The sequence below is a fragment of the Mus caroli genome, chromosome 7, assembly GCF_900094665.2.
Source record: "Mus caroli chromosome 7, CAROLI_EIJ_v1.1, whole genome shotgun sequence".
In the NCBI taxonomy this organism is placed as follows: Eukaryota; Metazoa; Chordata; class Mammalia; order Rodentia; family Muridae; genus Mus; species Mus caroli.
The window spans coordinates 101,669,484-101,686,126 of record NC_034576.1 but is presented as its reverse complement, the minus strand read 5'-3'; the positions used below and the strand labels follow the sequence as shown (position 1 = coordinate 101,686,126).

General features: G+C 42.0%; 1 protein-coding gene across 2 annotated transcripts in view; it reads left to right on the top strand.

Moving 5' to 3' along the window:
* The window catches only part of Uvrag (UV radiation resistance associated), a 266,200-nt gene that overhangs the window by 137,932 nt on the left and 111,625 nt on the right, over positions 1-16,643 (top strand). For both annotated transcript variants that reach the window (XM_021167360.2, XM_029479367.1), the window contains one exon: positions 4,453-4,579. In XM_021167360.2, coding sequence (XP_021023019.1) covers positions 4,453-4,579 — 127 coding nt within the window. The remainder of the gene's footprint in view (positions 1-4,452; positions 4,580-16,643) is intronic.

Here is a 16,643-nt window from a genome sequence, read left to right as displayed (position 1 = left end):
GTATTACTGAGTCTGGGAAATCAATGAGCTGGATTAAGTGTTTTCTAAGGAAGTGTATTCTCTGTCTTAGTGATTGGCTACTTGTAGAAGGAAGGACAGCCACCTGTAAGTGACATTTGGAAGCCATTTGACAACTTCAACAGCTCTGAGACTTTCTCCAGATTGTTAGTTATTTCCAGTTGTGGATAATGTCCACAGATAAGATAAATATTCTCTAAATCACTAATTCCTCAAATGTTTTCGTCTTAAGGTTAATATGTTAAAAATAGTGACAATCTCTAAGAACTTGATTACACTATTAGTATTTATTATGTTAGAAATCAAAGCTGAGAAGTTTGTTTGTTTGTTTGTTTTTGTTTTTTGAGACAGGCTTTCTCTGTGTAGCCCTGACTGTCCTGAAACTCACCCTGTACACCAGGCTGGCTTCAAACTCTGATATCTGCCTGTCTCTGCCTCCCAAGTGCTGGGATCAAAGGAGTGTGCCACCACCACCTGGCTTAAATCTGAGAAAATTTAAAGAGTTTTCTAATTTTAAAGTGCAAATAGCAAATCTCTAATGTTAGTATGAAAGATTTTTATTAGAAGTGTTTTTCTTTTTAAAAGGAGATTCTGTTTTGTTTTTGTGACTGAAACCTTTTGTGATGTGTCAAACTGCATTCTTGCTTAATAAGAGACCAGTGAGACGCTCACTGGATAAAGGCACTGTCAACAAGCTGAGTTCCATCCTCTGACTTCACGAGTGCTCGACTGCATGCACAAATACGAACACACATACACATATACTCACACACACATACACACACGTGCGCGCACACAAATACATATAATAACAATTTCTGCAAGGCCTCCAGCAGCTCTTGTTGGGCAGTAAATCCTTTGCAGTATCTGAGCATACTCTCATGTGCTTCATAGACAGGACCAAGACTGTGACAGGGGCCCAGCTGCTCAGTGCGATTACACGGGTTTGAAACTTTGATTATCCCAGGACCGTTTATTAGGAACTTGTGTCTGAGGGTTTTAAGCTCCAGTGTGATCTATGAAAAAATACTTGTTTGCTTATATTATTTATAGACCAATCTGTCATTGTAAAATGAGTGTTTAACATTACCCATAATTTTTTAAAAGACGCATAAATGGGAATGTGTGCTTGCAAACATGCATGTCTGAGTGTTGTATAAAATCTTATTAAAAGTGACTGATATATTGGGGTGGATGTATGACATTAACTGTACTTGGAATGAAGAAGACTAGAGTGCAGCCCATAGAAGATACTTAGATTAAGATCTTTGATCAGCTCGCCTTTGAAGTGTGAGCAAGGAAACAGAGCCATGCCAATGGCAGCGTTTGTTTACTCCTCAAAAACGGGAGCCAAGAATCCTGGTTCGAGCGATTGGATCTGTTTCTGTAAACGGGCCAGCTTCCTCACACGGACCATAACACAAACATGCCTTGCTCACGCCTTTCTGTGTGAGCTCTGTATTTAGACAGCCTTATAAGTTCTGTGTTTGAAACCAGAAAACATTCCCAGTTTGAGTGTGTACCCCGGAACAGAACAAGTTAACCCTGTGAGCCAGGTTGGCTTTTCTGAAGAATGCTCTGCCCAAAATATTTGTATGTTTTGTGGGAAAAAATGGGTTTGAGCAATTGAATACCTACATCTTTCTGAAAACCTTACTCTGAAGAGTTTTGTTTCATTTTCCCCTCAGTGATGTTGAAGACCCAACGGTTTCTGATCACACTACAGAAAACCCTACTGTGTTTGCCTTGGCTCCTTTTTTGGGTTTTATTTCTTTTTAAATAAGCCACCTCATTGACCCTTCCCTCAATTTCTCAAATTATAAAGCATATGACATAGCATTTCTAATCTTCATGAATAGGAAATACTTATGGATTCAGGTGTGGAGGGACATGTGCCATGGGGTTCACACGGAGGCTGGACAGGTTTGTGGAGTCAGTTTCCCCTTCTGCCAAGTGAGTTCCAGGAATCAAACACAGGCTATGAGGCTTGGCAGCCAGCACCCTTACTCACTGTCCGGTTCACCAGGCGGTTTCCGTCATTTATACAAGTCCAGTTCATGGGTGTCTTAGGGTTTGTATTGCTGTGGTGAAACGCCATGACCAAACGCAAGTTGGGAGAAAAGGTTTATTGGGCTTACACTGCTGTTCATCACCAAAGGAAGGCAGACCAGGAACCTAGGCAGGCCAGGAACCTAGGCAGGCCAGGAACCTGGAGGCAGGAGGTGATGCAGAGGCCATGCAGGAGTGCTGCTTATGGCCTGCTTCCCATGGCTTTCTCAGCCTGCTGCTTAGAGAACACAGGAACACCAGCCAGAGATGACACCACCCACAGTGGGCGGGGCCCTCCCCCATTGATCAGTAATTGAGAAAATGCCTTACAGCTGGATCTCATGGAGCCATTTTCTCAACGGAGGGTCCTTCCTCTCTGATAACTAACCTGTGTCACAGTGGCACACAGAACCTGTCAGTACAGTTGGCTTTAAATACATTTATAATGTACAGCCACCTCTTCCATCTGTGACTGCAGCTCTTTTTATTTTGTAAAGCTGAAACTTCGTCACTGTTAAGTACTGACTCCCAGACCCTGCTACCATTCTGTCTGTGATCTGTATGCATTCTGAGTGCTCCTCCTCTCCACACCTGCTGGGAATTGAACCCAGGACCTTGTCTATGGTAGGCATGTCCTCTACCACTGGCTCACAGTCCCAGCCCAACTTTGACTATTCTAAGTCCCTCACATAAGTGGAATTAGACACAGAGGGGCTGTCTGCAGCTTATTCATTTCACAAGGCATAATAACTTTAAAGACTTACCAAGTTATTGCATATACCAGGGTTCCTCCCCTTTTAAAGCAGAGTAATATTCTATTCTATCACTACACTACATTTTGCTTTTCCATCTCTTTGCTGATGAATACTTGGTCACTTCCACATTTTAGGACCTCATTGACTCTCCAGTGTTTGTTTTTACAATGTTTTGGCAAAACAAAATAAATACCTAAGTTAGTTGAAATCAGCTAAAACTATATAGTAAGTCCATCATAAATGTTTATATTGTTAAAAAAAATTCTATTTAGGAGCATTCTTTTTAAGGGCATATGTCCTTGATTTTCCCAGCCTAATGTAATGATGGTAGGATGTAATGATGGCTTTGTACCGCTTTGGTGGCTGTGTCCACAGTGAACGATTGTACCATCTACCTAGACTGACTGTTTCAGGGATGAAGAAGAAAACATTCTGGGTGAAAGATGGTTGCTGCTGGGTGCTTTCAATACAATTACCTGGGACTGCTTCCTCCCCCTTGCCTTAAAGGGGCCGAGCCAGGAGCCTCACCCAATCTGTCTAAACATCAATCAAGGACTGACTTCTTCCTTAGAGAAATTTACAGCAGCTCCTTCCACATTTTGTTAATTTTTAGTTTATTTAATAAATACATTTTGTATTGTAATTTTAATTAGCTATTTTGTACTTTTGGAAAAGACAAAATGTCACCAGGCATAGCCAAATTACAATTTGATCAATATTTATTTCATAGAAAATCATAAAAAAAGTATATTACTGATACCATGTGATAGAGGCCAACAAAGATACCTCCTTATAGTGAGTGTGTGCTCACTGAGAGTCAAATGGCAGATTTGTAAATGGAGGCAGGTTCGGAGAATATATTTGAATAAAAAGGAATTTACCCCCTTTTGCATATGTGTGTGTGTATGTTCACATGTGTGGGCTTACACTTCATGTGTATGTGTGAATATTCACATACATCAGAGTCCCAAGGGTGACACCAGGAATCATCTTCTGTTCTTCTCTATCTTTTCATTGCTCCCAGAGCTCACCTACACGCTAGTCTAACTAGCCGACTTGCTCAGGGGATCCCCATCTCTGCTCCCCTGTCTCTGAGCAACACAGCCCTCCTGATATTACATGGGTACTGGAGAACCAAACTATAGTCTTTGCTGTAATTGCTTATAGTGCCATGGGCTGGTTTTTGTCTCTTTAGGCTCTCTGTGTCAACTGTCCCATCACCTGTGAATGTCATGTTAGTCCTTCTTCCCTGTCCACATAGCCTCTCATTCATTTCTTGTCTTATTGCCATGGTAATGATTTCTGGTCCACATGCGTTAAGTAGAAACTGTAAAGGCAGTTTGTTGTCCTGTTCTTGAATCTAGGGCAGTGTGCCTAGTTTCTTACCGTCAAGTATGATGGAAGGTGTCAGCTAAGGAAGTTTTCACTTATTCTTTGTTTCTGAAACTTGCAGATCTTTATTATCATGATTAGGTAGTGTGTTTTGTGGTATGTCTTTATTGTATACATTTACCATAAGTATACATTTATTGATATTATCAGATGCCTTTGTTAAATTTAAATGTGGTGGGTGTGCAGTTATAGCTATGACTTTATATTCATAAATTTATCTGTGATTTTATTTATTTAGAAAAAAGAAAGTGAATGTCTGCGATTGAAAATTTTGGTGCTTCGAAATGAACTGGAAAGACAGAAGAAAGCGCTGGGGCGGGAGGTGGCCTTCCTGCATAAGCAACAGATGGCTCTACAGGACAAAGGTGAGCAGCGCTGCCAGACAGCATCCTCTGCAGACACATGTCAGGGCCATTTGGTTTGGTTTTATGGTTTTGGGTTTTTGTTGTTGTTGTTTGTTCGTTTGTTTGTTTTGAGACACAGTGTCTCTGTGTAGCCCTTTTGTAGTCTTGGAACTCACTCTGTAGACCAGGATGGCTTCAAACTCAGAGATCTACCTGCCTCTGCCTCCTGAAGGCTGGGATTAAAGGTGAACACCACCATACCCAGCTTGATCGTACTGGGTTTTTGTTTTGTTTTGTTTTGTTTTAAATTTTTAAAGTAGTTTTGAAATATCTTGACATTGATAGTATGCATAATAATGCAAACACACACACACACTCGCGCGCGGGTGCGCACAGGCAGGGAGACTTTCCATCCTGAGGACTCATGACCCTATGACACCGTCTGGTGCTCCCCACCACTCACCTCCGGTCCTCCACACTAACCAGGTGCCTTCAATCATGAGAGCAGAGTCTGGTTTTGCCTAATTATACACTTTATAGAAGTCAGTGTACATATTTTGCTAGCTTTTTCAACATGTCTGTTAGTGTCAGTCTTACCTTCCTGTAATTATAATTGATTCTTAAAGCCAAATAGACCTCCATTATGCAAATACGTATTTAGATGCTTTCAGTGTTAGTAATTTCCAGTTTGAAACTATCAAATTAGTCCTTCCATGCATGTTCTAGTGTATGCTCCTAATGGAGATTCCTGTGCGTTTCAGTTTTCCAGAAACCTAGCAGTAGAACTGCAGGATCGCAAGGTGGAAATCCTTCTTCAGTTGTAACAGATGGTCTTTCATCTGCCTGGCCTCCATCTTTGCTCGGCACCCTGGTGTGCAGTACTCTGTCTTTGTGTGGTGTGTGCAATATGCCCTTGTAGTTCAGGGTTCCATTCTGACAAACACTATCCTACACACTTAAAATGAATCTTTTCTTAGGTGTCAGTTGAGGTTTTTTAATTATTGATTATATTTTTATACTGCCAGTTTCTGGAGTTCCTGATGTTTATGGATATGGGGACTTTCTTTGACATGCGCATTAGGAACATGTCCCCATCCTGTGGCTTGCTGCTGTTTTCATTCTTGTCGGTTACATTTGAGGCTTTGGGGCCAGGTTTAGGAAACATTTGCTTGTTTGAAGACCTTAAAGGTGTTCTTCTGTATGTCTTCAGGAATCTTTACGGTTTTACTTCCACATTTATATCACCGATCCATCCGAAGTGAGGGCTGTGAGTCCCATGAGTTAACAAGTCGCATCTGTTTTTAACCTCGACTGAGTGCTGCAGCTCCACTTCCCTGTGTGTCCATTCCCGGGGCCTTGCTCAGGCCTGGAAAGGACCCTCTGCTCCTGGCCATCAGTCTGCTTTTCAGCTTCTATTTTCCTTCTGTCATACTTTGTTTTGATGTCTGTTGAAATTCTTCAGTTTAATTATTTTTCTTCCAAATCATCTTGGTTATTTTTGTTCTTTTTGCATTTTTGTATGAATTTCTAGACAAAACAGAAAGCCTTGCTAGTAGTTTAATGGGACTTGATTGAATGGATCTGTCAGGATACTTATGGGAAATAGAGTCTTAAGGTTCTGTCTCCCACCCCAAGAAAACACCATCTGCCATTGTTTTTTAGATCTTTACGATATGCTGTTGAAACTGTAATGCATGGGTCTTTGATTAGTTGAGTTTATTCCTATTTTCTGATACTTTATGACACTATAGTCCTGTTTAAATTTTATTTTCTACTTGATGATGGTACATAAATATATTATTGGCCTTTTAAAAAAAGTGGTGCTGACTTTTATATCATGTTCAAAAGAAAAATGTTGTCTGTAGAGATGGCTCAGTGGTTAAGAGCTCTGGCTGCTCTTGCAAAATACCTGGGTTTGCTTCTCAGCATCTACATAAGTGATTTACAACAATTCATACCTAATTCAGTTCCAGGCAATCCAATACCTACTTCTGACCTCAGTGGATACAGGGCACACATGTTATTTACAGACATGAATGCAGGCAAAATACACATAAAATAATAGAATGATTTTTAACAATTCACTTTTTAAAAGGCTTGTTAATATTTTAAGGCTTAGTGATACTGGTAGGAAAACATTAATAGATATGCTAATTTGATGCACACCCTTGAAGAAATGATAGTAAAACGTCTTTGCTTTTTATACTGTTTTCAATAAGAGCTGAGAACTCTGTATGTACAGTGAACAGTGCAGTCCATAATGCAAAAGTGTTTTGGCTGAGCGGAGGTATTTAAATTGATGAGCTAACAATGCAAGGATGGAAATACTTCTGTGGCTTCCATAGCTCTGAATCACTGCCAAGAACTTCCTTTTAAAGTAAGTAGTATGGTGGCCTTGGGAGATGCCTCTGTTGGATTGCCGTGTAAACATGATGGCTTAAGTCTAGCTCCCCAGAGTCCACATAGGAAGATGAAGGGTGGCAGTGTGTACCTGCGGTCCCAGTGCTGCGAGACAGATATGGGAGGATCCTGGGGTGTGCTAGCCAGCTAGTCAAGTCAGTCAGAGAGCATCAGATTCTGGCTGGGAGCTTTCTGAAGAAATAAGGCGCAGAGTGATAGAGGATGATAATGGAGCACCAGCCTGCCATGATCCGATGTGTAGGAAGCACATACACATGCATACAGGCACTCTACACACAGAAGTCACATGCCGTGTAAGCTCATGTTGTGTGTCTGACTCCACTGCACGGTCAAGGTAGAAATCTACAGCTCCTTGACTATGTTCCCTTTTATATTTTTGTCTTCTATGATAAAAGGAAGCACCAAGATGTCTGTCACCAGACTAAAAGTTTAGTGATTTCTATACCACTAAGGAGTTAAAGGAGAGGTGGGGGGGTATAATCATGATACATTATGCACATGTATGATTGTCAATGAATACTAGTTGTCAATTTTTAGAAAAGATGTGTGAGTAATAGTATATACTCATGAGCTTGTCTTTATGGGGAATATTTATGTTAGGCAATAACATACTTCCTGCCCTTTCTTTCATTTGATCATGACTAAGAGTCCTATGAGTTGAAAATACTTTATCTTTTTAGTGATGAAGATATGGTATATTATTCTCTTTACAAAGGGTGAAGATTTGTTCAAGGCACATAGAAAGTTATGGCCAAGCTTTTATTCAGTTACCAGTGCCTAAGTGTGCTGACAGTGTAAGGCTTGCAGGGCTCTAGTGTTTTGTTTGAGCTGTTACACTCGTGGAGCTCCATTTAATCATAGACAGAAGGGCAGTTCTCATGCTAGGTAAGTCAGCAGCGTGGCGTGGCAGACCTGCTGATTTTTAACACTGAGTTTTATCCCCTCTCTGACACTTATAGTAGCATCAGGGATAAAATGCATGGCCTCCTGCATGATCCCCACCGCTGAGCTATACTCCCCAGGCCCTGAATTGAAATTTCATTTCTATTCCTTGAACTGGTAGAGGTGTCAGAAAGTTAGGATCTCATGTTGATCTTGTGGTAAATACAGTGAAGCACTAGACAGTGGGAGCAGAGTGTAGCTGGGTATAGGTAACCAGGTTTATTTATTGATAGGTTTGATATATCTCAGGATACCCCTGTTCACCATAATCATACTTGGTAGACAGACACAAACTTACCCACAAGTCTGAGCCTGAGAGCCTGGAGAGGAGACAAGGTCAGAAACGTTTGTTTGATATTTGACCTTGAATTTGCTGCTGATTCTTCTGGTAACCCTGGGAATTACTTTCTTATTCATCTTTCATTGCCACTTAGAGGAGAGCCATAGGGATCCATTTCTGTGAACAATTTGAAGAAGCTAGGTGCCTATTATATCTATCGATTTTTGAAAATAAAAATGCATTGCAAGATGATTTATTGCAAAGAGACAAGAGTTTCTGTTCCTACTGCTGGCTCAACACGTGACACGAACTCCTCAGGCCTGATCAGCCTCACGGGTAGTTTCCCCTCCCTGTGCCTCAAAGGCAGGTTCTCAGCTCATCTACAGCGGCTTTCAGCTGGGCCAGGAGAGGATCTTTCCAGAATTGATGTTTATTAATATGTACACACACATATACATATATTTATTCTGGGAAGATATTAGTAGTTTAACTTCTGATGTTTAATAAAAAACAAAAGCAAACAAAGAAAAACAGGTTTCCCTGTTAGGGTCTCAAGCCAAGGAGCTTTGGCAGTGCCTGCTTGTCTTGTCTGCAGGGCATCTTGTCCTAGCTCAGCCTGCACATCCTTTTGAGATGGAGCATCCTATCAAAATCAGTCTGCTGGAAACTCGGTTCAGAAAGTCATATGAAACCTGGTCTTACGGAAACTCGCTCAGTAAATTCTGGATCTTTTATGAGTAGATGCTGATAGGTATTAATTTTATAAAAGTGGACTGCTCCAATATTTGTAGAAGGTGACTGCTTTTATCTCATGTGCTTGGGAATAAGCATGGGGCCTTATGAGGCCTCACAGGTGTGCTACCACTGAGCTTTATCTCCAGCACAGAAGCTAACACCCCTCCTCTCTGCAAGCCAAGCTCTCACTGTGTAGCCATGGCTTGGAAGTCACTTTGTAGACCAGGCTAGCCAGGGAACTAGACTCTGGAGAGTTAGGATTAAAGTTGTACACCACCACACTCAGCTTCCCAGTGTGTTAAAAATTAAAAGCTAGTTTTTAAATACAGTGGATTTAACAGTAAAAACAACATATATCTATTATATTCCAGCTGGAAAATACTGACATTATACTTGATTCTCAAGGCATCATTGGTTACTAAGTAGGACAGCTGTGAGTTCGTATATGTATCAGGCCTCTTGTGTCTGGAAGACAGTTTCCTTAGAGTCATCTTAGTCTTTCTACCTCCTCCTCTTCTGTGTAGATCCCTGAGACTTGGATTTAATGAAGACATCCCATGTACAACCGAGTGTTCCAAAGCCTCTCGTTCTCCAGACACTGGCTAGTTGTAGGTCCTTGTGTTAATTTTATCTATTACAAGAATCAGCTTCTGGGATGTGGGCCAAGCGAGGCCCTGATCTATGGGTACCGCAGCACGTCGTCATTAGGAGTCATCTATTGCTATGTAGCGTTACCAGAATAATAGCAATAGGTTTTCTCATAGGCGCACGACATATCTAGTCTCAGGTTCTTGGCCACATTACCAACGTGAGGTACAGGTTCCGTCTCATTGGAGTGGGCCTTAAGTCCAATCACAAAGAGCTTGGTTGCTCCCAGAACATTTGTGTCACAATTGCACCAGTTTATCCTGCTGGTAGACCACTGTTGTAGGCCACAGGACTTATAGCTGGGTGTTATTTATAATTTTTTGCCTTTCTTCTCTATTAACAAGAACTCCTAGTACTGGAAGTACTTGTTGGGGCATTGTCTCCCCCATTTATGATAGCTCCATTTAAATTACTTACACACACACACACACACACACAAGCTTCAACAACAGTGGGCCTCCTATGTTTTTCAGAAGGCTCAGGCTCTGAGGCACTCTTAAGTTCTTCATGATAGACCCTAATTCATATACAAGTTTTTCTGAATTTAAGGCTTATCTGGTTTCCACTAAATAAGCTGTCCTTGCTGCTGTCTGTAGTGTGCATCTGATATGCAAACAGTGTAAACTGATAGAGTGCCCTGGGCTGTGGACCAATAGCTAGGGAACTTTTTCCTTTTTTCCTTTTCATTGTATGACAACAGTAATGAATATTCCCCAAAGAGTACTTATGTTTAGTAGCATTTTAATTCACAGGAGACCTGGAACAGAGGTCTTCTATTTTCTTAGTTTGTCCTTATAAAGGTATTCAGCTATTGTAGGGTTGTTTTTAGAATACCCTCAGGCTGTAAGATTCTGTTCTTTCCAAAGCGTAGGATTGACAGAAAGGATGGAGATCTGGTTTTGTTGTTGTTTTGTTTTGTCTTGTTTTTTGAATCCTTGTTAGAATTTAATCCTGTGGTATTCTTCCCTGGAGAAAAGACACCCTACTCACTTGCCCAAACAAAAACTCTACAGCCCCTGTGTGTCCAGACTTCTCCAACCGGCTGTTCTTCTGTTATGTTACACTTGGCTTTCTTAGTTCATTGTAATAAGCAAAAGTAAAATCAAACATGTTTTATATGCAACTCTCATTAATTATAATAATTTCTTATCATTTTGCAAGAAATTAGATAACTAGTGTTGCCTATGTCTGTAGTTTGTTCTGTTTATCTTCTGGGCAGTGGAAAGTTTATTTTGTTGCCCTGGCCTGCACTTCAGGTAAAAGACAAGGCACCGTATGGTGGAGCTAGTGCTTCTGCCGGTAGTGTGAAAACAGGCATTGATCTGAAGCTGCACTCCTGAACATGGTGCAGTGGGTTCATCTTCACTGCGGTCAGGAGGCTTCTTATTAAAAGTTACTTCTTACAGTTTTACCTGATGTATTTATCTGAAATAATGCAGAACTGAAAACTTAACCCTAGGTGTTTTGACTTTTTTTCTTTTTTCTTGCCCTGTTGGGGATTGAGTCCTATGCCTTGTGCATGCTAGGGCAAGTGCTTCACCACAGAGTTAGAGCTGTCCCTAGGCTGTGTTTTTAACATTTTATTGCCACGTTACAGAACCTGCTAGACTGGTTTCCTTTACATTTATTAATTCACGTCTTCAAAGTGGAATTTTGCCCCCCAGGAATTAATGTAACATTTTCTTTTTTAAATTTTTCTTAATAATGTAATATTATTGTGTTTGCATACATTCATGCGTGACATAGTGCACATGTGGAGATCAGGCGACAACTTTCAGGAGTCAGTTCTCTTGTTATGCAGTTCTCATTGGTCTTCGCTGCACTTTGTCCTCCAGGCCGCCCTGCCCAGTAAGCTGCTATGCGGCTCCTGTGTCTCTCGGCCTCCTACTCAGTGTGGGAGAGAAGGGATTGCAAGTGCCTGCTTCCACATTCAGATTTACCTTGTGATTTTCTTTAATTAAACTCAGTCTTGAGACTTGTGCAGCCAGTGCTTTTTCTAGTGGAGCCATCTTGTTAGCTCTTAATGTCTGAATTAGCATCTCTGGGCCGTTAGTATTGTATGAAGCTTGCATGAGCAGTAGAAGGCAGGCAGACGGCTTTTGCATGGAGAGTGAACATGGTATAGGTCCTGCGCAAAGTTAAGCTCTTACTTTCAAGATTATTTGGTATTCTTAGGATGGTTTATTCTGGTAATGTCTTAAATGGATTGTAAGAAGGTAAAGTATCATTTCAGTTTCCTTTTCAAGTGGAAGTCACAGATACAAGAATTTTATTTTGGTTTACCAGTTTTTCTACTTGTGTCTCCCAAAAATCCAAGAATTGCTACTTAGCAAAACCACATTTACAATGGAATAGTTTAGTCTTGAAGAAAAAAAAAAGATCATGAGGATCATGAGGTATATACAAGACACAAGACAAGGATATAAGACACAAGACTGATGTACGGCATGCGTGAGTGCCATATGTGAATGTTCCATTACTAAGTCATCGTGGGAACACTTAAAAAGACACAAGTATAACACAGAAGGTGTGCCTCTGAAAAGTCCTTTTCCGGATGCCAGGTAAAGGAGATGCCACTTGAGCTGAGTCGCGAGAGTATGTCAGAGTTAGCAGGAGATGATGAGGACTGCCATTGAGAGGAATTGGTTCTAGGGAGGTGTGAGAGTACACTAGGGAGCTACTAGCAGCGATGGAGGGTGGTTCATTCTTTCTGCTACAGGCTTTTTTTTTTTTTTCTTTTTTTGCATCACTGTACACTTGAGAGGCTAGAGATGCCAAAGGGCTTTTACTCAAAAAGTTTGGGGATATGTTAAAATAGCACACAAATTTCTCAAAGAATACATAGCCTCATATTGATAATTTACAATACAGAATGCAGGTTAGATGTGTATTTTTAGGAGATATTTTTTGCCAGCGTTGTTGAGGGTAGAGGGTTGCCAGGGAGAAAGTTATATCAGTAATTAAGCACTACATGATTAAAATCTAAGCATACTGGGGATGTTAAAGGAGCAGAGAATACATAGATTCAAGGCATATTTGGGTGGTAGGTTCCACTGTGATAACTTACTGAGTTAAAGCAAAGATGAACAGAGGAAGAACCTGGGACCTTTTAACATTGGCTGGGACATAGCCTGCATTGTCCAATCCTAGAGCAGCAAGCACTAGAGAAACAGGGTGATGTAGAACCAGCAAATAAAAAGATATCTAGCTTTGGGTGGTTATGCAGTGAGCAAGATAATAAATAAGAAACTCAACAAATGGCTGGAGAGATGACTCACCAGTTAAGAACACTCACTGTTCTGATAGAGGACCAGAGTTCAGTTCCTAGCACCCATGTGTCAGGTGGCTCACAAACGCCTGTAATTCCAGCTTCAGGACATCTGATGCCCTCCTCTGGCCTCCACAGGCACCACCCAGAGACACATAAATAACATTAAAATTTCTTTTTAAGAATAAGCCAGGTAATAGTTGTCATTAACTACCAGTTCTAGCACAAGCCTCGATAACAAAGGCTGACTCTGGGAGGCCACTGTTTACAAAGATGGCTCAGGAGAGTTTGCCTGAAGGAGTTCAGGCTTGAAACTAAGAAGACAGGCAAAACTGAATGTACGGACTTAAAAGGGGAGGGGCGTGGCTTATAGAATAAAAAAGAAACCCCAGAGCTGGAACACCGTGCACTGGGTATCCGAGCATTGCCATTTGCTGTGAAGAGACACCACAACCATGGCAACTCTAATAAGGAAAACATTTAATTAGAGCTGGCTTACACTTTCAGAGGTTTAGTCCATGATTGTCTTGGCAGGAAGCATGGCAGCATGCAGGCAGACATGATGCAGGAAAAGGAGCTGAGAGTTCTGCGTCTTGATCACCAGGCAGCAGAAGGGACTGTGAGCCACACAGGGCATAGCTTGAGCACAGGAGATCTTGAAGCCCACCCCACAGTGACAAACTTCCTGTAAGAAGGCCACACCTCCTAATAGTGCTATGGCCAAGCATTCAGACGCATGAATCTCTTGAGGCCAGTCCTATTCAAACCACCACAGTTGAGTTGAATGGAAAGGAGTTCAGAATAGACTTGGAAGTAATTTCTTTCTTTCTTTTCTTTTTTTTTTTTTTTTTTTTTTTTTTTTTTTGGTTTTTCGAGATAGGGTTTCTCTGTGTAGCCCTGGCTGTCCTGGAACTCACTTTGTAGACCAGGCTGGCCTCGAACTCAGAAATCCGCCTGCCTCTGCCTCCCAAGTGCTGGGATTAAAGGCCTGCGCCACCACGCCCGGCTGGAAGTAATTTCTTATTCGGTGAATAAGACAAAGCTGAGAAATTTATAGCATGGGCAGTTTGATTATATATATGATGGCCAGAATTCTACAATATCGTATTATCCCATATCCTGTGAGGTGGGGTCACTGTTCAAATTATTGGAGTTAGGAAAGGCTTAGGAACCACAGGGACTGGTCTTTTCCAAGAGTGTGAAACAAATTAGAGACTCAGATAGAGTTGGAAGGCGGGCATCTCCTTGTGCTTTATGGTTATTTTTAAGTAATGTTTCAAGCCAGGTGTGTAGTTTTGTTCACGCTCTCGGACCGTGGGGGTGTGCACAGAGAGTGCAACTGTTGGCGAAAAGTGATGCCATCCTTACTTTGTATGAACAGAAAGAAGCTCAGAGAAGTTAAGACTTTGCTGGGGGGGGGGGGGCTTATAACTCCAGTCCTCTAGAAACTGGCACTGGTTAGCCTATCTAGAGTACTGTTATTTAATTTTTCAAACCTATTTTTACTGATAGTTCTTAAAAGCTTTAACCTCCCTTCTAGCTCACCACCCACCAGAGGTAGTGGAAAGGAAAAGATATGGGGGAAGTGGACGAGTTAGAAATGGTTCTTTGGAGCAACTCCTGTCTGTGTTGTCAGGAAATCAGCAGTTCAGTTCCCAGGTCAGCACTGGCAGCCGCAGCTCACTCCACTTCAGGGATACACCAGCAGTCCAGTTTGGTAGTCAGGACAGTAAACACAATCAGCAGCAGTGGCACGACCTAGCAAAGATATCCAGGCCTCAGCTAAATTAGCAGCAGGAGGAATTAGGGCCAACAAGGACGCCAGAAGTTCTCAGTCATGCCTCTCCATGAAGTGAAGATCAGCAGAGATGTGAGACCAAGAAGCACTGCACAGCTAGCTCTACAAGCAAGCCTGTCTCAGTCCGTTGAGTCCTATTTATACTCCCTTTAAACATCACGTGTTCTCCATGGGTCTTGCCTCAGCATGTGAGTCTGTCTCAGCTGACACCACTCTGTCAATCGGCCAGAGGACTCAGAAGCTGCAGGAAGCCGCAGCACACCACCAGAAGTTTTTTGGTACATTTCTCTCAATGGAGCCCTGACAAATGGAGCTCAACTACGCAGTGTAAGGTGGACCAATCCATGCGCATCATTAGCAAAGAATCCTCCATCATGTGTCATCTCACATGTTTGCTTTAGGAAAACATCTCTGTCTTGTGTCTGCTTCAGTGAAATGTTCCTTCACAAGTCTGCCTTTGTCTTTCACCTGTGTCCACTTCAGGAAAACACTCCTTCGAGTGCTTGCCCCAGCAAAACACCGATGTAACTGACTTTCCAAAGAACCCTTAGGTTTCCACTTCAGGCTACATATGGAGACCTTGTCTCAATGAAAAGAAGATGAAGTACAGACTTGTCTAGACTCTTGGGTGTAGCTTAGGTAATATTTTAGCCTAGATACATATGGTGGACAGTCTAAATTCAGTAGAAGCCCCAGAGTCAACGCTTTCATTCTTAGGAACTAAATGAGCACTGCCCGCAGCTGTCAGACCAGTTGTGTAGAAGCAGAAAGCCAATTACTTCCCATCCCTGTAGTAAGGAAACTTACCAGTTCCTTAAAGGCTAGAAATAATTCTCTTAGCACTAAGTTCTGGGGGTGAAATTTAGTGTGCAGTTTCTTATGTGCAAGATAGTGAACTTTGTAATGAAATACAGTCAGTTACAGTTTTGCAAAATTCACGGCAAAAAAAAAATCATATATACAAAAAACTATCTACTAGCCCATGAAAAGGATGCCATCCTAATTCCTGGTGCAGAAAAGGCAGTTTGCTAAGGAGAGAGTCTCACAGCTCAAGAATCCTGGGTTCTGGTCATCCGCCATCGTGTGAAACTCAGCATGATAGTTTATTGGTTTTCAACTGTAACTTCGGCAGGATCTGGCCAGTGGCTAGTCTAAGACCAAATTCTCTGGGGAGAGAAAGCCTAAAGAAGCTATGTTTTGATTTTTTGATGGATATTCTTCGGCAGTTAGATTTACAGGCACCAACAGTGACATTTAGTTGTTAAATCTACGCCGCCTGCCTGTGTTCCCAGTGCACAGAGGCACAGCTCAGCAGGGTGGAATACGGACAGACATGTGCCTAGACAGGTGGACAGCTCTGGGGCGAGCTGGGAGATGCAAATCCAGCATATGTTTCTTTTCCTTCTCTCCCGGAGACCATTGATAGTAGCGATATAGACATAAGGGATAAATCCATAGTGGGGGGAGCAACACAACTCTAAATGATACAGCATAGGTAAGACTATGTGGGGAAATACAGCAGAGAAAAGGTGCAGCCCAGGAAGAGATGGGCAGGCTGCTTTCAGGGTTCCTGAGAGACAGAGCCCACTGGGATTTTTAATTTAGACGTTCCAGGTATAACCATCAGGAGCTAAGAAAAAGCTGTTGCCTGCCTGTAGGATATGTTCTTCTAGCTGGGCTGCCTTGCCTGGCCACAGTGGGAGAGGATGTACAGAGACTCAATGTGCCAGGTTGGGGGCAGGGATGGGGGAGGGTGGTACCCAGGGAGGGCCTCAACCCTCTCAGAGGAGGATTGTGGGAGGGGTGACCGGGAGGGGGGGGGTCAGTGAGAGGGATGTAAAATAAATAAATAAGAATAAATGAAAGAAAGGAAGAAAGGAGGGAGGAAGGAGGGAGGGAGGGAGGGAGAAAAGGAGGGAAGGAAAGGAAAGGAAAGGAAAGGAAAGGAAAGGAAAGGAAAGGAAAGGAAAGGAAAGGAAAGGAAAGGAAGGGA